Here is a 22972-nt window from a genome sequence, read left to right as displayed (position 1 = left end):
GGTCCAGAGTGTGTGGAGGGAAGCAGTGTGAGATGAATGGAGGCAGGCAGGCTGGCATCATATTGGGTTGGGCAGGATTTCTGAAAAGAGATTGTATGTCATGGTCTGACTGAGAAATGATTCTGGGATGTAAAGGAAGGAGAGAGAATGGAGACAGACTTGCCCAGGGTCACACAGCTAGGAAGTGTTTGAGGCTGAATTTGAACTCAGGTCCTCCTGGTCTCTCTCCACTTACCATCTTACTGTCTCTAGAGTGACCTTCCAAGGTGAGGTTTGACCCTCTGCTTTCTATACTGCATCCAGCCAAGGTTGGGTGGCCTGGGTGACTAGTGGTACACCAGAAGGCCACGGAGATTAAAAGGCATGGGGATGATCAGCTCAGTTTGGGACCCTGGGTCTTTCCTTCTTGTCTCCCCCAGGGAATGGGGAGTCACCCCCAGAGGGGTCCAGTTGCTCCAGCTCCCCTGAACGTACCCGTCACTCCTGTGCCACCTCTCCGGAGCCCATGTCTTCCCCCCCACCTCCTGCCATGGACCTTGAGGCTGAGACAGTGCGGGCTGCACTGAGGCAGTTCCTGAAGGAGCTTCAGGATGCCCAGCGAGAACGGGTACAAGCCCCAGGGTGGCTGGGTGGGTACAGTGATCAGCAGGGGAGATGTAGAATCCTCAGGAGGCCAAACCCAGGCTCCTACTGGCCCCCACTGATGCCAAGACAAGAGCCACCATGCTTAATAGTGACACCTCAAACCCTGGGTAGGCTCCTCCTACTCCTGTTAACCAGTTTGGGTACCCCCACCCCCTTTAGATCCCCATGCCCAGTCTGGGAAGTCTCTGGCCAGCAGGTAGCCTTTCTGGATCTCAAGAGGCTGAGCCTCCCCTCTACCCTGATGTAGGATGAGTTACGGGTTCGAGTGAGCACCCTGAATCGACAGCTAGCCGACTCAGAAAGGGCGCGAGACACAGCCAACACCCATGTGGAGCAGCTGCAGAAGCTGGTGGTGGAGTGTGAGGAAGGTCTGTGAAGACCCCAGGGGTCTCAGGACCCAGGAGAGACCCCCTCTTTATGTTCACTTCTGTACCGGAGGGGCTGGCAGTGTTGGGGGGGGGGGGCTGCAGGGATTCCAGGAATCTGAGAAGAAAGTCCAGGAGATGGGGGCCTGAGCTGGGCTGGGGTCTCACCCTGTAGGGCGACGTGGGGCAGATGGGCGACTGAGTGGGGCCCAGGCAGCCCTGGTGCTTCGGGAGGAGAGCGTCCGGCGGAGTGAACGTGAGCGCCGGGCCGCTCTTGACCAGGTGGCCACCCTGGAGAGGAGCCTGCAGGCCGCGGAGAATGAGCGACGGGCCAGCCAGGTGGGGACCGGTGTTTCTGGACTGGGGTATTCATTTGCCCATGTGTCAATCAATCAGCAATCCTTTATTATAATCATTACTTCAGGTAATGGGGGCTAGGGACATGAATACAAAAAGTAATGGGAGCCTTGTTCTTAAGGTACAGTGGGTAGAGCCTGAGGTCAGGAAGACCTGAGTTCAAATTTGGCCTCAGTGTGACCTTGGGCAAGTCATTTAACCCTGAGTGCCTTACATCCAGGGCCCTCTCCAGTTGTCCTGACTCATGTCTGGTCACTGGACCCAGGTGGCTCTAGAGAAGAAAGTGAGACTGGTGATTTAGCACAGTTCCTCACTCAAATCCAATTCATGTGCTTGTCATGATATCACCTCCCTGATGTTGTGATCTTCTTTGAGAACAAAGGACAAACCTCAGCAGTGGGCAGAGCACTGTGTCTGGAATCCAGACATGAGTTCAAATCCACTTTCAGATAATTCTTAGCTGTTGAATTCTGGACAAGTCCCTTCAACTCTGTCGGGCTCAGTTTCCTTAACTGTAAAGTGGGATTAATAACAGCATCTCCCCCCACACAGTTACAAATATTAGATGAGATAAAATTTGCATTTATGGTTAGCTCCATTTTGTGTGTGTGTGTGTGTGTGTGTGTGTGTGTGTGTGTGCGCACACACACACACACGCTTTGAGACAGGCTTTTCAAATATTTGATTGGTTGTGGTGTGGAAGGAGTTTTGTTAACTGTTAGTTGATGGACCTTGTGGACATAGGTTGGATGTCAGGAGAACTGTCCCCACTGAGTTCAGGATGGGGAAGGGGCTGGGGAGGGCACAGGGAGGCCCCCTCACTGGAGTCTTGAAGCCAAAGCCCTGTGGCCCCTTCTTGGAAGAGGATTCTTGTTCAAATCTTGCTTGGATTCAGGACCTCTCAGTCCCTCCCAAATCTGAAGCTCAGGGTATTTATTGAGCTCCTCGTGGTCTGACGAGGGATTCCACAGACATGATCTCATGTCATCTGGGGATCTGTCTGTGTAACATGAGATGATGGTGTGCTTGTCCCTTAGTGTCTGTGTGTCTGTGTCTTTTCTGAGTTTCTTTCCGAGCTCTTATTTTTTTTATGGGTCCATCAGCATGCACATATGATCAAATTGGGGGGGTCCTGGTGAGGAGGGGGATGTGTGAGATGGCTCAGAGTTCAATAGGAGAGAAAGAACAGGCAGGTTAGGTTGGGAGAGGGAGAGATGCGGTGGGAAGGACATTCATGCCCCATCTTCTCCTGACCCCCTTTTTCTCTGCCCTTGTCTTTCCCCCCAGCTTCTTCCTTTGGTGCTTTCCCCGCACCCTCTCCTGGCCCTGGGCCTGGCCTGACCGGGCAGAGCTGAAAGCCTGGGCTGACTGTTGTGTCTGCCTCTCTGGCCCTGGCTCTGCTCCCAGGTGTGGGAGCTGGGGGTGGGGGGAGGGCCAGGAACAAAGCTGGGAACTGGCCAGGGCAGGGGGTGGCCTCTGGGCCCAGACCCAGACTCAGCAGGGAGAGGGACTCCAGAGATTTGGGGTGGAAGGGGGGCAGGGGGAGGATGTCTGAGAGGAGCCTGCCCAGCTCCCCAGGAGAGCTGCAGTTACTCAACACTCTCCTCCCCCGGCACCTCCGCTATCCCCCCACCCTACCCCCAGCTCCAACTTTCTTGCCTTGGCCTGGCTGCTTGAAGCCAAAGGAGGCAGCTGGTCTCCCCACCCCATCCTCTGACAGCCTCCACCCCCGGGCTCACTTTTTGCTATGATTTCTAAGGCTGCCACGTTCATTGCAGAATCACAGGATGTCAAAACTGGGAGGGTCCTTAGAACATGGAATGTCAGAGCTAGAAGGACCTTAGACCATAGAATGTCAGAGCTGAGAGGGTCCTTAGAACTTGGAATATCAGAGCTGGCTTAGAACACAGGATGCCAGAGCTGGGAAGGTCCTTAGAAGAGGGAATGTCAGAACTGGAAGGGATATCTGAAATCATTTGCTTCCTTTTATAAATGGAAAAATTGAGGCCCACAGAGAGGGGTTCTGTCTGTGTAACATGAGATGATGGTGTGCTTGTCCCCTAGTGTCCATGTGTCTCTTGACAAGCTGTTCTCTTTTTCTGGGTTTATCAGTATGCACATCTAATAACGGGGGGGGGTGAGGATGGGGACAAGTGAGATGACTCAGAGTTCAATAGGAGAGACAGGCAGATTGGGTTGGGAGAGGGAGGGAGGTGGGGGAAGGACATTCACGATACGCTCTGAGATTCTGAAGAGTGATTTCCAGAAGAGAATCCAGCCCTGGTCAGGAGAGGAACCTGGTATGATGAAAGGATCAGAAATTCGTCAGGTACATGCTGTGTACCAGAAATTGGCCAAGCGATTTACAAGATTATTTCATTTCATCCTCAAGACAATCACCATTTTACACACAGTGAAACCAAGGCAAACAGATGGAGTCACTCACACAGGGTCTGCAGGTGTCAGAGTCTGGATCTGAATTCAGTTCTTGACTCCAGTCCCAGCATTCTACCCGCTGCATGTTTAGCTGCTGACTGATCATAGAAGAAGGGGGATGCCTGAGCAGACTGGAGGAGGGATGGGGGGAGGTGACCAGAGTCTGATGCTCACACCATTACAGGAGAAGATCACTAAGATGAAGGCTAATGAGGCCAAGCTGGAGAGTGACAAGAGAAGGCTAAAGGAGATCCTGGATGCCTCTGAGAGCCGGGCCACCAAATTGGAACTGCTTCGGCACTCACTGGAAGGTGAACTACAGCGGAGCCGGCTGGGGATGGGCGACCGGGAGGCCCAAGCCCAGGCTCTCCGAGAGCGGGTTGAGAACTTAGAGAGACAGGTGAGGCTTTCCTAGTTCTTTCCTCTCCTCATCTACTCTCTGCCTGCCTATCCAAGTCTCATTCCTTCTCATCTAGTACCTTTTCTCCTTAGAGAATGTCAGAGGACCCTTAGAACATAGGTTGTCAGAACTGGGAGGACTCTTAGAACATAGGATGTCAGAGCCGGGAGGGGTCTTAGAACACAGGATGTTATAACTTTAGTGGGAGAGGGAGAGGGAAAGAGAGGAATAAATATTTCTATAATACTACTATGTGCTCGGCATTGTGTTAAACAATTTACCAATATGATTTCATTTGATCTTCACATCGGCTAACAGGTAAGTACGCTTATTTTCATTTTACAGTTGAGAAAACTGAGGCAAACAAAAAACTGAGACAAAACAAGGCTAAATGGCCTTTAGAACAGAGAATATTAGAGCTATCGTCTCTCCCTACTCTCATACCTCTCACCTCCCCTACCCTTTCCTATTTGGGCCCATTTAGGACTGACAGATAACTGATATAGATCTGAGATCCCTAGAAGAGGTTCAGAACTGGACAGATTCAGACTGTAGATAGTATGGGAACCCTGTCTTTTCTAGGAATTTGCTCCTCTGGGATTTCCAGAATGAATCCAGCTTCTCAGGATTCTAGATCTGCCCCTTCCTTTCCCTCTTAACTACCCATTCCTCTCCCTCCCTTTCCCCAGTATTGACTTTGGAATCAGGAACCAACTGAGTTAGAATCCCAAATTTCCTTTGGAACTTTGGACAGACTTGTTTGTCCAAGGGCCACAATTTTCTTCTCTGTAAAATAAGGAAGTTGGAACTGATATTCTAAAAGGGCTCTTCTCATTCTAAAATCTCCAAGGGTAATTGCTGTAAGTTCCATGAAGTACAGGCTCCTCCATTCCATATTCATTCCTCTAATCCTCATCCTGCCCCCTTCTCCAGGCCCTGCCACAGCATCTGCCACCCAGTATTTGTTTTGCCTACTGTGTTTTTTCTCTGTAAGGAAAATGAAGAAAGGTATAGTAAGTATACAGAGTACAATTCCTGCCCTCAAAGATGATGGCAGTCTGATTGGGGAAACAGGGAGATGCAAGCATATGCTTTCTCTCTCTCTTTCCCCCCTCACCCCCTCTGTCTCTCTCTGTTTCTTGTCTCTGTCTCTGTGTCTCTGTCTGTCTGTCTTTCTGAGTCTCTCTCTCTCAGTAATACACATACACACAGAGTTAAGGGCTATGTTGTACGGAAATGACCTTAAGGGTTAGAGGGGTCTTCCGAAAGCAGAAATTCAGGAACCCTTTCTGGGGGAGCTGGACCTTGAAATATTAGTAAAGTGTATGTTATCTGAGAATCTTACCCATTTAAAAAAAGTGAATAAACAAAGATTTAAAGGTAGGAATAACACTTATTTCCTTTTTTTTCTCTCTTGTACTTTAAGGCTTGCAGAGTACTTTTCATACAACCTATGATGTTGTTTCTCTTTGGCCATACCTATAGTTTTTCTTGGTACATAGAACTTTCAGTGTAAAAGCTCCAACCAGTGGTGCAAAACAGCAACTCATCTCTTAAGATGTGGTCCTAAAATTACTCCAGAGTCTATCTGTTCCGACCCATTGACTTTACAGATAGGAAACTGAGGCCTAGAGAGTTTGAATGACTTGGATCCTAGAACTAAAAGGGCCTTTAGAAGTCTTCTAGCCTAGTGATGTAAAAAACTCGTATTGAAAGGGATGCCTATGGGCTTCATGTTGACTTAGAAAACCACAAATGAACATTATCTATGTTATATTTTTATTTTGTTATACATTTTCCAATTTTTACCTGTTTCTCAAATAGGAGCATAAATGTGATACCACTTCTTGAGCGCAGTTTCCTTATTTTACAGACGAGGAAACTGAGGCCCAGAGAGGTTATATGATTTGGCCAGGTTTGCACAGGTAGTTTGTGGTAGAGCTAGGTTTCAAACTCAAGGCCAGCTTGGTCCACTGGGCCTGCCTCTGAGGGAGGGGCTGCTAGATTTTTAAACCACTTTTTTACAGAAAAGAATCTGAGACTCTGCCTCATAAGAGTACTTGACCAAGATCACACAGAGTCTGAGGAAGGTCTTGAACACAGGTCTCTTGGACCCAAGCCTAGTGTTATTTGTATAACTAGATTGGTGCTGTGGTCTTCCTCCTTGCAGTTGGCAGACAGTGAGCTGAAGGCCGGGTCCTTACAGTTGACTGTGGATAGGTTGAATATAGCTCTGGCAAAAGCAGAGGAGAGTGAGGTGGCCCTGAAGGAGAAGGTGCAGGGCCTGACAGCATCCCTGGCAGAGAGCAGTCGCACAGTGACGTCGGCCCAGGATAAAAACCTGAATCTCCAGAAGTCCCTGACAGCCAGTGAGCATGACCGCAGAGTCCTCCAGGTGAGCTGAAACCTGCTAGGGTGTTCCAGATTAATGAGCCAGCCAGTGGGAATATACCATGAGGCTTTAGATGAGAGTGCTAGCCAGGGGGAACAGGCTGGGGTATTCCAGATCAGGAATCCATTGAATGACATAGTTCACATTGTAGTTTCTAGGTCAGGGGACCAGCCAGTGTCAATATGTCACAAGATTCTAGGTTAGAGAATTGGGACCAGGCTGGGGTATTCTAGATCAAGAATCCATTGAATGGTTTAGAACACATTGCAGGTTCTAGGTCAGGGGACCAGCCAGTGTCAATATGTCACAAGATTCTAGGTTAGAGAAATAGTCATAGGGAACAGATTGGGGAATTCAAGGTAAGAAAGCCTGCCAGTGACTGACAAAAGAACTTCAAAGTCCTGGTTGAAAGAGGCAACCAATGAGAAAAGATCATAAGGTTCTAAGAAAGGGAGACCAAGAGTGGGAACAGACTATGTGGTTCTAAGTTAGAGACAGACAATGGGAACAAATTGGGGGGTTCTAAGTAAATGAGGTGGTCAGTGAGAATAGACCATGAAATTCTAGGTCAGGCTAGGGGGCTTTATGGGAGAGATGACCAAAGGGGCTAAGATGGGAAGGGGTTCTAGACCACTGGGAACAGGCTGAGGGTTCCAGCTTGAGTTGGAGTGATAGCTTAAGTAAGTGGTGATGCAATGAGGAATACTTGGGGAGGCATCGAGAGGGCCAGGACCTGGTTTGGGGGTGAGAGAGGAACAGGGAGGAGGTCCACTCTATCTTGAATATTGAATGAAGCTGTCTGGGGATCCCTGGTACCAGCTCCTTCGCCTTTCTGCGGCCTGGGCCCCATTGGTCCCTCATTCTCTCTTAGGAACGTTTAGACGTTGCTCGCCAAGCCACAGCAGAGGCCAAGAAGCAGAGCAGCTCCCTGGGGGAGCAGGTGCAGACCCTGCGCAGTGAACGAGCAGAACTGGAGCTCCAAAAGACTGACCTTGAGGCTCAGGTGCAGCAGATGCAGGAGGTAAGACCAAGGACGGGTCTGGATAGCAGGAGGCTCTTCCAGTGAAGGCTTTGCCTTCCTGGCAGCCTGCTTATCCCCGCCCCATCCTGTTCTCCATCACCACACACTAAATTAGCCCTGGCCCCTGAGTTTTCCTGCTTGCCCTTCCCTGGGGCTTTCATCCCTTTCTCAGCCTCTGTTTGTGGGGCTTTTCCATACACTCACCCCCCCAATCAGAGCCCCCTTCTCTCTCATAGCCTCGCCCTACCCTGGTCCTCCCCAGAGGGGGCTGAGGCCCCGAATCTCCCTGTTTTTCTTTCCCTTCATCTGCCTCCTAGCTGCTTGACCAGCGGCAGGAGAGTGAGACCACTGCTCTGCAGGGCCTGCAGAAGGTGAAGGAGGAGAAGCAGCAGCTTCAGGAGGGTCTGGCCGGCCTGCAGAAGTCCCTCACCCAGCTGGAAGGGGAGAAGCGGGAGGCTGAGCGCTCAGCCCTGAGGCTTGAGAAGGACCGGGCTGCCCTCAAGAGGACCCTGGACAAGGTGATCCCTTTCCTCCTCCCATCAGACAAAAGATGCCCGGCCTCTTCTGCCTTGGATGGTAGTAAGGTCCCTGTCCCTGTCATCTGAAAGCAATCAGCAATTAAACCAATAGCCAAAAGTATTGCTGTAGAGGCTCCTGTATCAGACCCTGCTCTAGGCAAAGGGCTGCACATAGAGAAGGAAAAAATCCGTGCTTGCAATGAGATTGTATCCTCAGCCCAAAGACATACAAATAACTGCAGCAGTTCAATATTAGGTAATTTTGGGGGAAGGCACTTGAATTTGTAGGAGTCAGAAATGGTTCATATGGAAAACTTAGGGGCAAAGTTTTGGGCATATTGCCCAACAGACAGGGGGTGATCAAGGGCCTGAAGCCCAGGGAGGCTTGGGCATAGGGCTCTTCTTGGGGGGGGGGGGCTGACCAAGCCAATGGGAGCTGGAGCAGAACCTGCCTGCATCAGCTGGGGCCTGGAGGATGGGTCTTTCCAGCCTGTAGATAGAGATTTCCTGGCAGGTGGAGCGGGAGAAGCTACGCAGCCATGAGGACTCCATTCGGTTGAACCATGAGAAGGGTCTCCTGGACCGCTCGCTCACTGGGGCTGAGCAGGAACTCACCGAGGCCCAGAGGCAGATCCATCAACTGGAGGTAGGCATCCCTCCCTGGCTCCCCACAGCTCTCCTTTCCAATGGTGGCAAGGGGGGGTGTACCCCCCACCTCTTTCTGGTGGACGGCATGGTTTGAGCTCAGGAGACCGAGGTTTTCAGAGGTCACCGAAGAAGGTGGTTTAGGGTAGGCCAGATGTGGGCCTTGTAGGAGTCCTTGGGATTGGCCCATCTAACCCTCGGTTCCACTCAACCTGGCCCTTGCCCTCAGCCAATCAGTAATCACCACTTACTATGTTTCAAGCTCTCCACTAAGCTCTGGGGTTCAAAGAAAGGCAGAAACAGCCCCTGCCCTCAAGGAACTTCCCTTCTAATAGGGGAGCCAATGTAAGTATGTATGTATATACAAACAAAACTATAAATAAAACTATATATAATGGATAGATAGACAGATGGATAGAAAGAGAGAAAGAGAGAGATGGATAGATTGATAGAGATGGATGGAGAAATAGTTGGATAGACAGATGAAAGAATGGATAGACAGATAGATTGATAGATAGGAGTCGATAGGTAGACAGACATACACGTGTATACATATAGGGTAGGGACTGTATAGATGGACAGTTATCTTATTTGGGAAGGTACTGGCCTCTGAGGAAACTACTGAAGTTCTAAAGAAAACCTTAAGAGGTAGCCCTTCAGGAGGCAGAGCCTATCAGACAAGGGGGCCAGCCACAGGAAGAGCAGAAAGCTCCTTTGTGGGTCTAGGATCCCCCAGCATGATCACCTCTCTAGAAGCCTTTCCATCGACAGTTTCTCCTGCCCTGCTTGCCCAGCCTAGAGTCCTTAGCTTGGCTCCCTGTGGGCTGCCTCGATTTCCCTCCCTGTCCTTACCCTAGGCCCAGCTGCTGGAGATGGAGCAGGGTCAATGTCTGATGGAGACAGGAGGGCAGACCCAGCTGGAGCTGCAGCAGGAGCTAGAGAGGCTTCGCGGAGCCCAGGCCCAGGCCGAGAGGACCATGGAGGCCCGGGAGCGTGTCCACCGTCAGCGCATTCGTGGGCTCGAGGAGCATGTGAGTGCAGCAGGGGCAGGGGCCATTGAGATACCACTGAATGGGAAGTTGGGGGACCCGGCTCCTAGTCCTGCCTCCTCTGAGCCTCATCCGCAAGATGGGGCTGTAGGGCCTCGCGCCACCTGCACCTTCAGCTGTTCTGACCAGGGGTCCACCATTGCCAGCAGTGAGGGGGAGCAGAGAGAGGAAGAGAACAGACACCTCAAAACTTAGGCTGCTGTTTGCAGATTAAGAGAAAAATAGCCTGGTCCTTTGTCCTCTGCATCTGGACCCCTGTGTTGGTGCCTGTCCCTCCCAGGGACAAGGTGGCTCCTTCCTTCTTCCTTCCTTGAGGGCTCCCTGCAAGGGAACTGCCCTTCAGGGCTTGGGGCTCAAATCAAACCATCACTTTCTCAGCGCCTCAGTTTCCCCATCTGCAAAATGGGATAATAACCCCTACATTGCTTTCTTTATAAGTAGTTGTAAGGAAATTGGTTTGGGGGGGAGGGGTAAAGCGTGTAAATGGCAACTAAAAGTACTCGGGGACAGTACAGATAGCCAAGCCCATCCTTTGCTAGCTGAGATTCCTTTGAAGAAAACCACATGCAAAATACGGCTGATGGGAGGGGAGGAGAGGGAAGGTCAGGGGGTGTGATGAGGGCAGCGGCCAATCCAGGAGGAGGCCCTGCCCTAGAACAGATGCCTTCTAGGAGAAGGGGACCGAGGGCAGTGGGGTCCTTCCAGGGAAGAACTCCTCCCCTCACACATCCTAGAAATAGGAGCTGTTCTGTGATTTCCCTCATCTCTTTCCAACCCCCTTCCCACAGATCTCCACCCTGAAGGAAAGGCTGCAGCAGGAGCTTCGCAGGACCCCCCAGGGCTTCTCTCCATCTTCTTCATCCTCCGCCCCTTCTGGAAATTGAGCCCCCTTCTGGAAATTGAGCCCCCTTCTGGTCTGACCCCCATCTTCACCCTGGATTCCAGACACTGCCTTGGTGCTAGGCCTGCTCCTAGCCCAACTGCCCCAAACCAGGGGTTCTAGGGGACCATGGGCAGGGCCTGGGCACTGAAGAATGGTGGGTGGGAAAAGAGGGAAGCAATGCCCGGCTTGGCCACAGAGGGCAGAACAGGAGAAGAATCAGAGGCAGATTTGATTTCAATGCATTGAAACAAGCCCCAGTCAGATCGATGGCTTGGGCTGCCTTGGGAGAGGCTCCCTGTGCCTGGTGGGATCCCACCTTGGGGAGGTGCTGCCCAGGTGGCCCCTGGGGTCCTACAGTTCTGTGACTGCTCACCCTCCACAGCTGAGCTCTGGCAGGGCCTGGTCAAGCCCAGTAGTTCCAGAGGCCGGGGCAGTGCTCCTGGTTTGAGTCTAGGGAGACCCTGCGGTTCAGCGCTCCCCTCCCTGCTCCTCGCCCCCTGCCAGGTGAGCAACCTCTCCCAGAATCTCAGACAGACATTTCCATCGACATCATGGCCTGTGGCTCTTGGGCCTTTTAAGGACAGCTCACCTGGGTTTCTTAGAAGGGGAAAAAAAAACACATGAAGAAAACTTTTCTATTGTTTTTCTTTGGGTGGGGAGAAGCCTGTCTGCTATCATGGACTTCCTTAGAGTCCTTGGGGGAAGTAGGTGGAGGGGAGGGGCTGCAGTCCTCCTGGGACTTAGGAATAGGAGGGAGGTTCGAGCCCACTTGGGGTGACTCAGCAGAGGGGGGAATCCCCCTAGTGAAAAGCTTCCGTTGGGGCCGGAGGCCAGCGTTCTGGCCCCGATGAGACCTTGGGATAACATGGGATCAGTGACCCCTGGGCAACCCCCCCCCCCATCCCGATGTTGGGAGAATAGAGGAACTGCTAGAAATGGGCTCCCAAAACAATGGGCCCATTTTCCAGATCCCTGTGGGAAACCCTCTGTGGACAAAGGCCAAGTCAAAGCCAGAGAGTATGTGTGTGTGTCTTTGTGTATCTGTGTGTGTGTCTGTGCATCTTTGTGTGTCTTTGTGTATGTCTGTGTGTGTCTGTGTATGTCTTTTTGTGCGTGTGTCTGTGTGTCTGTCTTTGTGTATGTGTATGTCTTTGTGTGTGTCTTTGCATATCTGTATGTCTGTGTGTATGTGTGTCTGTGTATGTCTTTGTGTGTGTGTGTCTGTGTCTGTATGTATATGTGTGTATGTCTTTGTGTCTTTGCATATCTGTGTGTATGTGTGTGTATGTCTGTGTGTGTCTGTATGTCTTTGTGTGTGTGTCTCTGTGTGTCTCTGTGTGTATGTCTGTGTATGTGTATATCTTTGCGTATCTGTGTGTATGTCTGTGTATGTCTTTGTGTGTGTGTGTGTGTGTGTGTGTGTGTGTGTGTGTGTGTGTGTATGTGCGTGCCCAAATAAGCTGATGTGATTTTAGGTGTCCCAAGACTCAGATTCATTGAGCCATCCCCACTGGAGGGTGGATTTGAACTTGGGTCCCTGCTGACCCTGGGCCAGCCCTTGCCACTGCTTGCAGAATCCTTGTTATTTTTATTCTCTAGCCCTCCCCTCCCTCACCCCTCAGAAGGAGAAAAAGGCAGATTGAGCCCTACTCTCCCCCAACATACTGATCCCAAACTTGGGTAGCTTTTTTTCTTGAAAAACTCTTTATTTTGTACAAAAAAAAATATATATGATCTGACACCCCACTACAGTACATCCAACCTAGAGCAGAAGGCCCTGCCCCAGGGCCTGCTCTGGTGGAAACAGGTGAGGTGCCAGTGAGCACCAGGCTTGGGGAGTGAGCGGGGCGGGGGGAGCAGCAGGCATTGGACCCCAAGCCCCTCCTTTGCTGCAGCTGAAATGCCTGCTGCCAGCTAATGCTGAAGGAGGGCACCCAGAAGACCAGGGGATGGGAACAGGCCATGCCAGGGTCAGGTGAAGGAACTGGGGGATGTTGAGCCAGGAGATAAGAAAGCTTCGGTGGGTGGGTGGGCAATGGACATGAGAACTATGTTCAAGTATCTGGGGGGCAACTAGGTAGTGCTGTGGATAGCGCACCAGCCCTGTAGTTAGGAAGACCTGAGTTCAAATTGGCCTCAAACAATGCCTAACTTTGTGACCTTGGGCAAATGACTTAAACCCATGGCCGTCAATACAAATAATTTTTTTTTAAAGTATCTGAAGGACTACTAGGTGGAAGAGCAATAAGTCTTCTCTGCTTGACCTCAAAAGGCAAAATGATTTTATCCATTTTGGGGAAAATAGAAATTTCCTAACAGTGAGACCATCCACAGGTACAAGGGACTGCCTTGTTCCTCACTGTAGGTCTTTAGGTCGGGGGGGGGGGGGCTTGGAGACCATCAAGGTCAACTCTCATTCCATAGATAAGGAAACTTGCCTAGGGTCACACAGTATCTGGGCAGCATTTGAACCAGGTCTTCATGACTCCATCACTTCATGGTCCCTTCCAACCTTTGGTATTGCTGACATCGGGGACTTTGAGGCAGGGGGCAGGATGGGGCATCATCCCCCTGTGCCCTCCCCTACTTGCCCAGGGGTGACTGTGGGCTCATCTCCCAGTCTACACTGAAGTCTGCTTATTCACAAAAAGGAAAGATAATTAAAAACCAGGTTTTTTTTAACCACAACAGGATCAAACCCAGCCCCTCCCCCTCAAACCTGCCAGCCCAGATTCATGCACTTGGAGGTCCCCTGGCCCTTGGCTAGGCTCAGTGCCCCTCCTGGTGCCCCCTGCCCACTAACAACCCCCACAGCTCCTGGCACAGGAAGCAGCCACAGATTGGCACAGGCCATTCGTCGCCATCACGCCACACTTGGAGAACTTGTCTCGGCACAGGTCAGCTAGAGAGGGTGAGGGGAAGAGGGTCAGGCTGGCAGCCAGGGAGAGACTCCACTGAAATGCCAATCCCTTGACCCGCTACCAGGGATGGGTCAGGCCAGAGGAAACAATGAGCTGAGCTGATCTGGTGCCCGACAGCCACTCCCAGCCCCAGTCCCTGCATTGGCTGGGGGGAGGAAAGGACCGGGGGAAGAAGGCATCCCTGGGTGGGCAGGGGAGGGGAGGGAGTCTTTGTGGACCTTAGGATTAGGCCAGCAGGGCCCCCCTCCTACCTCGGAGCAGCTCCTCATGGGCACAGACGGTTCGGACACAGATTTCTTTGTTGATAATGTACATCCGGCGGAGGCTGGGAATTGAGAAATGGGGGAGGAGTGGAGAGGCTTCTTTCCCATCCTCCCAATGATCCCCACTCCCTTCCCAGGCTGGCATCCAGGACCCATGCCCTCTTGCAGATGGCTGGGGGCACTGGGGCCCAGCTGTCAGAAACCAGCTCTTCCAGTCCTAGATGGCTTGCCAGGGGGTGGCTCTGAAGTCCCATCCTCCCAGCTACCATCTGTGGGCACCTCTGCCCTCCATGCCACTCACCTATAAAAACAGACTTCATTGAGGCATTGTTTGCAGGGTCTATGGACAGAGTACAGGCGGGTGCAGGGGTATTGCTCCTCTCTGCAGTCTGGGGGACAGAGGGAAGCAAGAAGTGTGAGGGAACCGGGGCTCCGAGTCGTCCCACTTTCCTCTCCCCTTTGGGCAAAGGGGATAGGGAGGAGACTGTCCAGCTTCTTACCTAGTGGTCCAGGCTCTGTGGGCTCCGTCTCTGGGTTTTCTGTGAGGGTAGAGACACCAGAAAGGATCAAGAGAGACTCTGCTTAGAGACTTCTGGGACAGGAAGGAGAAACTATCATCTAGCCCCTTCCTGACAGATTGAGAAGCTGAGGTCCGGAGAAGGGAGAGCCAGGACAAGGACAAGGAATGGACAGCCAGGGGATTCATTCATTCATTCATTCATTCATTACTCCATGAATGGCCCCGTATGATCAATCATTACGTCCTTCCTATGTGATGGAAGAGGGGGAGAAGGGAGGGCCAGAACACGCAAGATGAGCCAGAGCACCACCAACAACCTTTCCCACTCTCTGTCCTGCAAGAGGCCAGTGTCCACACGGGGACCTACCTTGGGTAGGGGCCGGAATCACCTCCTGTTGGACCTGCTGCTGAGACTGGTACTGCAGCTGCTCCTCCGGGGGATGGTGGGTGGACTCTGCCAAGGAGGAAGGGGGCAGGTGGTCTTCTGGCTTCCCCTCCCTCACCCCTGCCTCTCAGCCCCCCACCCTCCTCTGGCCAGCCCCATACCTTGGTAATCGTAGTACTCAGGAGTATCTGTATGAGAGAGAAGGGAGGTTAGATAGGCAGCATGGGGGCCCCTCAGGAAGCCTTGGAAACAGACTCCCCCACCCACCTCAAACCCAGAGTGGACAACTTTGCCCACCCTCCAGGACCTCTGATGCCAAAGGCTCCGTCCGGTGTCTGCCTTGTGATGGTGTCAAGACCTAGAGAGGAAGAGGTCTGGAAGGAGGGGCTGGATCTCTTCCAGAATGGGGAAGGGTCTGGACTGCACAGAAGAAAAGCTGGGAGGCTGAACAGGGAAGGAGGAGCCTGGCAGCAAGCTTCACATGACAGGAGCAAAGAACGAGGCAGGATTTACTCAGCTCGGAACCAGAGGGAAGAGTGAGCTTCGTTGCCAAGAGGAGGATGGGGGTTTAGTGTCACACGAAGGGGCTGCCCTGCGAGGTGAGGGATTCACTACCAATGGAGGCAGGATGACTATTCTGGGGATGCTGTAGAGTGACTCTGTTTAGCCTTCTGGGTCCCTCCCAACCTCAAGTTCTCTGAGCCACAGCCAGGGTAGGGGTAGGTTTGGGGTCCCCCAGCCTCCATCCGTGGTTGCCACTCACCAATCTGGTCCCCATAATGTGTGTACTGGATGTGGTCAGGGTCAATGTCATACTGACCCTGGGCCAGCAGCCCAGCTGAAAGGAAGAAGGCAAAGGTCAGAGATGTATTAGGTGGGATTGAGAGGGAAGTCTAGGGGGCCTCAAGACCTGGAAAGGGACAACAGGGAATGATGGGCAAATCACTAGTGCTGGAGCAGAGAGCTGGAATCGGACCCCTGCCTCTCTGATGCTTCCTGCTGTGTCCTTTAATCCCCAGGGGCCTCAGTTTCTCTTTCTGTCAAAGGAGGAAGTTGGATTCTATGACCTTGGAAGTTCCTTCCAAATCTAGAAATGTTGGGTCCCTATTAAGATCCAACCTAAAGACCTACCCCTTCCTTGCCTTTCAGGAAAGGGGCAAAGAGGATGGCCCATAGGATCATCAACTGTAATTAGTTCTCAGAAGTGGGTATGGGCATCATTGGATAGACTCAGAATTGTAGAGATAGGGCAGCTACAGGTGCTGAGTCTAGAGTAGGAAAACCTGAGTTCAAATGCAACCTCAGATAGTCCCTTGCTATGTGACCTTGGGCAAGTCACTTAACTGCTGTCTGCCTCAATTTCCTCAAATGGAGATAATAGGAACCTAACTTCCAGGGATGTTGTGAGGATTAAATAAGATAATCAAATATTACCTGGCACAATTCCTGGTAATAGTAAGAGCTATAGAAATATTGGCTATTATTCTGGTTGAAGGAATCCCAGACAATGACAGTAGGACCCCCACCATTCTGATAGTTTTGATGTCTATAAAGTATTTTACATAGATCCTTTGTCACTCACAGTAGTTCTCTGAAATAATATTACAGATGGGGAAACAGATTCAGAGATGCCAAGTGTCTGGTAAATGCCCAATATAAGGAAAGGGAATAGATGTAATTTCATGACTATAGGGTACCTAGAACAGAGTCAGAAGAAGATTAGATCTGATCCTCCTTCTACGCCCAGCCCCACTTTCATTTTTTTCTTTTTCCCCCTTTCATTTCATCACCATTCTTTCTTACAAAGTGAGGAAACTAGGAGTCCGAGTGGAAGAACTTGCCCAAGGTCCCAGTGAGTTAGTGGACAAGTTAAAACTAGAACCCAGGACCCCAGACTCCTAACCATGTTCTTTCCATTCTCCCACACCACCTCTCTAGAGGGTCTCAGGGTCAAGAGGCAAGTTCCTGGGTGTCAGCATGTCCCCTCCTCATCAGCATCTATGGGTGAATAGGATACTGGAGAGGGTGCAGCTTGGATGTGGGACAGAGCTGACATCTGGCTTTGGAAGGCCCTGGGAAGATGGGTCAAGGAGAATTCCATCCATGCTGGGCAATGGCATCACTGTTAGGAAAGACAAATGTCCTATCGCCTTCAATCCCTGGTTGGGGGGGGGGTTCTTCAAGTTGCAAACCTGATAGAGTTGAGCCTGAGGCCTCAGTGAACCCCACTTGCTACTTACCCGGCAGACATAACAGGAAGAGGTAGGCAGTTTTCATGACAACAAATATGGCAATCAGTGGGGGGGAAAACTGGAGGGATGAGCTGGGGGGGGGAGAGAATATAAATATAGTTTAACTCATTATCTTTCCTCTAAAACCTCCCCATCTTCTTTGATTTCTCTAATATTTCTATTCTCTGCGCCCTAGTTCAGACCCTAATCACCTCCCTCCTGGATTTTCTCAATATCTTCCTAATAGGCTTCAAGTCTCTCCCTACTCCCCAAAGCACACCTACCAAGTGCTGTTCCAATCACATCCTTCTGATCCTGTCCCTGTCTTACTGAAGAAACACCAGTAGCTCCCTTATTGCGCCTAGGATGGAAACAAAGCCCTACCAGTCCTCTCCCTCTTTTCCTTCTCTCCCTATCACCTCTCACTTTTCTCTCACCTTGGACACTTAACCATCCTTGCTAAACCCTGCAAAACAGATCCAATGCCCCCTTACCCAGCTGCCATGGCCATCAAGGGAGCTGAAAGGAATCTTGAATTTCTTCTAATCCAATTCCTTCCTTTTATTTAATTTTATTTTTGAGACAGTGAGGGTTAAGTGTCTTCAGGGTCAGTCCAGGGCTGGTGCTCTATCTACTGAATCACCTAACCAATCCCTACATTTTAGAGGGGATCACTGAGCCCAGAGAGGAAAAGTCATATAAGTGCTAAGGACCAGAACTGGACCCAGATAGCTCTGGAAGAGAAACTGAGGCTGGTGACTTAGCGCAACCCCCCTCACTCAAATCCAATTCATGTGTCATGGTATCACCTCTCTGATGCCATGGTCTTCAAGAACGAAGGACAAGCATCAACCAGAACTGGTTGATAGATTCATGGGTAGTATGCTATGGTCTATTATAGTAAAAAAGGGCTGGTTTTGGAATCAAGTCCTGGACCCAAATTCTGGTTCTGCTGCTTACTACCTAACAATGTTAACTGGCACCTCTCGGGTGCTTTTAAGATTTTCCAAGGATTTTATATACATTAGCTCATTGGAGCCTCACAACAAGCCCTATACGCCCCAAATGGCATTATTCCTATTTTATAGATTAGCCAGTCTCAGAGTGGAAATGACTTGGACAGGATCCCGTGAGCAATCATTGTTTATGGTAGGATTAGAAGATAATGCTTCCTGACTCCAGACTCACTGATCTAGCCATGGCACCATCTTGCTACTCTGCAGAGCCCTATCTAATGCCTATGTTGCAGAAGAGGGAAGAATTGTCTTTCTCTCCCCACACTGAACCCAGGTCATCTCTCAGTGGGAGCCCAGGCCCCCTGGATTCAATGCTTTATTCTCTTTCTTCCAACCTCCATCTAGCCTTGCTCAGACCCAGCGGGTCCACGCGCCAGCTCCATAGCTCTGCCCAGAATGTCACCTGTTCCCAATTAGAATCTGGGCACGGATCATCCATCCTAAGTGACACCACATGCTCCCCACCCTAGGCTGAATGGGGCCCCCTCTGTGCTAGTGGGGGGTCACCCTCAATGAAGTTAGGAGACCTCCCTTCTTGCCAAGGAAGCTGGGCCCCACAGAGATACAGCATGGTTACCTACTCTAGACATATGGGTTCTTATGGTTAAGAAGTGAGAGACTTGGCCTAGAATTCAAGAGGAGATTTTATAGAACCATAGACTGTCAGAATTAAAGGGCCCTTAGTATGTAAAATGTCAGAGCTGGGAGGGACCTCAGATCAGAGTTCAGAGACAGAAAGATCCTTAGAACAGAATGCTGAGACAGAGAGAAACTTTAACACACAGAATGCTGGGGTTGGAGGAACTTTAGACTGAAGAATGGTCCAAAGTAGGAGAGACCTTAGACCAACCCCACCACTTTGCAGAGAAGGAAACTAAGACCCCTCCTGCCTTCCTTATGGGGAGGGAATTATAATGGATCAAGGTCATCCAAGCCAACTAATGGCAAAGGTGGTACCACACCCCAAAATTCTCTTCCTAGGTCTTGGCTTGGCTGATATTGGAAAGAAACTTGATTCCTGTCTCCCCTCTGAACTCCACATCGGGTGCTTTCTATCCCATCTCACAAGTCCAATGAGATAAGACCTTCTTATACAAACATTTGATGGTTTCTGTTCACTTAGAGATTTCATAACTATTTACCTCACAATGGATCCTTGCCCCAACACTATGGGGTTGGCAGGACAGGGGTTATTTTTCCTATTTTATAGACAAGGAAACAGAACTAGAGAGAAAATAGACTCTCTATATGGTCATACCACTAATTCAGTGGCACACTGTGGATTAGACTTCCATTTCCCAGTAGAGGGTTCTTTCCAGAAGGGAGGATTAGTTCATGGAGTTTGGTCATTGAGCTGGAAGGGACGTTATTGATCACTTAGTTCATCCTTCCATTATACCAGGTCTCCTTTATGAGAACTAGCTCATGGAACTAGGTCAGAGAGCTGGAAAGGACTTCATTGATCACTTTTAATTTAATACTTCCACTCTAACAGAAAGTCTGCTTTATGAGGGCTAGCTCATGGAATTGGATCATGGTTTTGGAAGAGACCTTATCAATTATTTTGTCCGATTCTTCCACTCTAACAGAAAGTCTCCTCTATGAGGACTAGCTCTTGGAGCTAGGTCATAAAGGTGGAAGGGATCTTATTGATTACTTTGTCCAATCTTTCCACTATGCCAGAAAGTCTCCTATATGAGACCTGACTCATGAAACTAGGACATTGACTGGAAGGGATTTTATGGATCACTTGGTCCAGTCCCTTCATTTGACAGAAAAGGAAATGGGTTCAGAGAGGATGCACAGACAGTGGTGCCAGTATTCAAAACCAATTCTTCTGACTCTGATGGGACAGCTAGGTGGCTCCATATTGGATAGAGTGATATTGCTTTGCTCCACTATCCAGAGAAAGCTTGAAGAAGCCTCACTGCTTTTTTCTTTTCCAAAAGCGGGGTCCCAAGATCCAGACTGGCATGGGATGGGATATCAATCCATCACACATTTATTTAATACTCAGTGTGTTCACAGTTCTTCAGTATTATGCTAGTCTTAATGTTTGTCCTTCATTCTTTTTTTTAGTTTTTTTTTTTTTTGTAAGGCAAACAGGGTTAAGTGGCTTGCCCAAGGCCACACAACTAGGTAATTATTAAGTGTCTGAGACCGGATTTGAACCCAGGTACTCCTGACTCCACTACGCCACCTAGCCGCTCCCTGTCCTTCATTCTTGAAGAAGACCACAACATCACAACATCAGGGAGGAGATGCCATGACAAGCATGTGAATTGATTTGGGTGGGGGGGCTGTGCTAAGTCACCAGCCTCACTTTCTCCTCCAGAGCTTTCTGGGTCCAGTGACCAGATAGGAATCAGGATGAGTGGAGATGGCCCTGAATGTAAAGCAATCAGGACCAAGTGACTTGAACAGGGTCACACAGCTAGGAAGAGTCAAGTATCTGAAGCTGTGTTTGAACTCCCATCCTCCTGACTCCAAGGGTCAGTGCTCTATCCTCTGCACCACCTAACTGCCCTATGCTAGTCTTAGAAATACAAGGACAGAAATGAAACAATGCCTGCCCTCAAGGAGCTTATGTTCTATCAGCAGACCCAATATGTAAACATAGAAGGGTATTCAGAATAAATACAAAGTTATTTTGGGGGAGGGAATCACTACCAGCTAGGGGGGAAGTTAAAGAGAGGATCAAGAAAGATGGTACCTGAAGGGAGCCTTGAAGCAAAGCAAGGAATTTTAAGCAGTAGAAGGAAGGAAGGAATGTCTTCCAGTCCTGAGGGACAGACTTGCAAAAATAAATGTGAATTTGTGAACACTCCTCATGTGAGGTTAGTGAAAAGGTCAGCCTGGCCAGAACTCAGAGCTCATGACGAAGTTCAACGTACGCTAAAGCTTGGTGACTCACTTGGCTAGGACAGGTAAGGACTGGGTTTGGCTCCAGTGAGGCTCCCAGTGTCCAAGTTCCCTCTCCCTGGGGCCTGCTCCTAGGAGTTCTGTGCCTTCAAGGGATCGGGGAGTAGTGAGAATCTCCCAGCTGGGCCTCCTCCTGGCTCTCTGGGAACCTCCTGAGCTCTCTCAATGGGGATGACTGTGCTTCTAAACGCTCCCTTGGCTCTTCCAGAAGGATGTTCTAAAAACTGGGTCAAGAAGACCTAGCCCCAGGGCAGGCAATCCCAGGATAGGATGGAGGAGGACCAAAGTACTGGGGCCTCCTCTCCCACCCACTTGTTGCAATGCAATTCAATTTAATTTAGCAAACATGTATTAATCACTTCCTGTTGCTGAATGCACTTATTATAGTCCATCTCAGATAGACCCTGCTCTCAATAGATCTCAGCATCCTCCAAATCCCCTCATCTATAGCCACCCATTTAAACCCTACCAGCTTCAGGGACTCTCCACTCCCACCATGGAGGAGAAAGAGAAATCCCAAGTTTTCCCATCCCATCTGGGTGCTGTCCAGCCCAGCACCTAAGGGTCCCTCTGCTTCATTGCCACATTTCTCCCCTCCCTTTTTTCTCAGAGCACCCCCACAGGAGTCTTCCCAACCCCCCAACACTGGCCCCACCTCAACCCACTCCTAAGCGTTCAACTCTCTTCCCCGGCAACCTCAATCCGACCCAGGAGAAAAGGGGGACAGATCCAGACTGTCTGCTCTGCTTCCAGAGCAGGGCAGGGGTCTAGGCTAGAAAAAACCAGATGTTTCATCGGGCACATCTGGGAACAATCAACGAGAGAAAACACACACTCACACACACTCTCTCCTCTCCCCTTCAGCAGACCCCACCTTCTCCTCCTCTCCCCTCCCCTCCCCCCACATTCCAAGTGCCCCAGAGAACAAAAGCTGACCGCCCCCCTTTACACACACACACACACACACACACACACACACACACACACACACAAACACACACACAAAACCATAATGTAAAGCACCCAGACCCTAACCCTGGCCTTCCACCCCCACCCCCACTTCCCCATACCTCTCATTCCCCTCCCCAGACCCCGGCTGCTGGTCTCCCCCTCCCCACCCCAGTCCTCTAGTAACAGTCCTGAACCAGCCCCACTCCCCTTCCGCTACTTCTCACTCCTACCTCCCAAAAAAGAAAAAAAAAAGCTTTCAGGTGCTTTGAGATCTCATTTAGACTTCGCAGGGTAGCTCACCCTCCAGACACTACTTTGCCTTCCCGACCCCCGATCCTATTTGGGACCAGCGACCCCAATCCCAAACTTTCCCAAGTGTGGGGGAGGGGACCCTCAGGGTCTGGGGTCCTTCCCCCAACTTCCCCACCTCCCTTCTCTCCCCCGTCCCCTCCAGCTAGGCTAGGGAGGGGAGAGGTCTTTCCCCTCCTTCCAGCAGGCAGCCCCCCATGCAGCCCGGCCCCAGCCTGCCGGCTCCTCTCCTACCTGCCTGGGTCTCTCTCCTCTGCCCACTCAGCTGCCTGCCAAGAGCCTCCCCCTTCTCCCCAACCCCCTAACGGGACAAGCCGCCACCTCCAGCCTCCCCCTCCGCTGGGTCCTAATGCTAGAGCCAGGAGGACTCTGGCCAGATGTGGGGCCGGGGCGGGGCACGGATGGGCTGGAGTCCGGTCCTGGGGCCAAGGGGGGGGCCCTGAGGAGCTAGAGGCTGGGGAGGGCTGGAGGCTCTCTCGAGCCAGTGGGCCACCGAGGCTTGGTGCCACTCAGGGGCAGGCTGGCTCTGCCCCCTGCCAGTCCTGGCATCTCAGTCAAGTCTCTTCTCCAGATTGCAGTTTCTTCCTCTATAAAAAGAAGTGTTGGGTTCCATTGGCACCTTTTAGTGTCCTAATCATATTTAACACTTAAAATAATGATAAGAATCATTATAGCTAGAATGTATGTAGCAAATTAGGGCTCACAAAATGATCTCCTATTAGCCTTACAACAATCCTGGGAGA

The 22972-nt window shown here is 50.7% G+C and overlaps 2 protein-coding genes across 10 annotated transcripts in view; one reads left to right on the top strand and one right to left on the bottom strand.

The window, feature by feature from the left end:
* The window catches only part of CROCC (ciliary rootlet coiled-coil, rootletin), a 74268-nt gene extending 62912 nt beyond the window's left edge, over window positions 1-11356 (top strand). For 6 of the 7 annotated variants that reach the window (XM_074218304.1, XM_074218303.1, XM_074218302.1 and 3 more), the window contains 10 exons: window positions 420-607; window positions 893-1013; window positions 1186-1349; window positions 3988-4203; window positions 6374-6598; window positions 7467-7616; window positions 7934-8134; window positions 8649-8780; window positions 9637-9810; window positions 10617-11356. In XM_074218304.1, the coding sequence (XP_074074405.1) occupies window positions 420-607; window positions 893-1013; window positions 1186-1349; window positions 3988-4203; window positions 6374-6598; window positions 7467-7616; window positions 7934-8134; window positions 8649-8780; window positions 9637-9810; window positions 10617-10712 (1667 nt within the window). In that variant the 3' untranslated portion in view covers window positions 10713-11356. The remainder of the gene's footprint in view (window positions 1-419; window positions 608-892; window positions 1014-1185; window positions 1350-3987; window positions 4204-6373; window positions 6599-7466; window positions 7617-7933; window positions 8135-8648; window positions 8781-9636; window positions 9811-10616) is intronic. The other variant, XM_074218299.1, reaches the window with a different exon arrangement.
* A 1046-nt stretch (window positions 11357-12402) lies between these two features.
* Window positions 12403-22490, bottom strand: MFAP2 (microfibril associated protein 2). 3 transcript variants are annotated; one of them, XM_074218305.1, is made up of 9 exons: window positions 17316-21589; window positions 17041-17123; window positions 15564-15638; window positions 14962-14988; window positions 14783-14869; window positions 14396-14434; window positions 14197-14284; window positions 13884-13957; window positions 12403-13613 (listed from the first exon to the last, which is right to left on the bottom strand). In XM_074218305.1, the coding sequence occupies exons 2-9, from the start codon at window positions 17075-17077 to the stop codon at window positions 13510-13512; spliced, it is 531 nt and encodes a 176-aa protein (XP_074074406.1). In that variant the 5' UTR covers window positions 17078-17123; window positions 17316-21589; the 3' UTR covers window positions 12403-13509. The 3 variants fall into 3 exon arrangements, with proteins under 3 accessions (XP_074074406.1, XP_074074407.1, XP_074074408.1); XM_074218306.1 differs by lacking the exon at window positions 17316-21589 and adding an exon at window positions 22464-22490 and having other exon boundaries at window positions 12404-13613; XM_074218307.1 differs by having other exon boundaries at window positions 12404-13613; window positions 20962-21589.
* Window positions 22491-22972: the final 482 nt, after the last annotated feature.

This window comes from Macrotis lagotis, chromosome 1, assembly GCF_037893015.1.
Source record: "Macrotis lagotis isolate mMagLag1 chromosome 1, bilby.v1.9.chrom.fasta, whole genome shotgun sequence".
Classification (NCBI taxonomy): Eukaryota; Metazoa; Chordata; class Mammalia; order Peramelemorphia; family Peramelidae; genus Macrotis; species Macrotis lagotis.
Note: the sequence above shows the minus strand (reverse complement) of the source record. Positions and strands in the feature narration are given on the sequence as shown.

Bases quoted from the DNA above. Each gene is read 5' to 3' on its own strand.
- MFAP2 (XM_074218306.1), bottom strand. From the start codon at position 17,077: ATGAAAACTGCCTACCTCTTCCTGTTATGTCTGCCGG. The intron at 14,285-14,395 runs GTAAGAAGCTGG...TCTGTCCCCCAG, and splicing joins CACAGAGCCTGGACCACTAG to ACTGCAGAGAGGAGCAATAC. The intron at 13,614-13,883 runs GTAGGAGGGGGG...CACCCTCTCTAG, and splicing joins CCATGAGGAGCTGCTCCGAG to CTGACCTGTGCCGAGACAAG.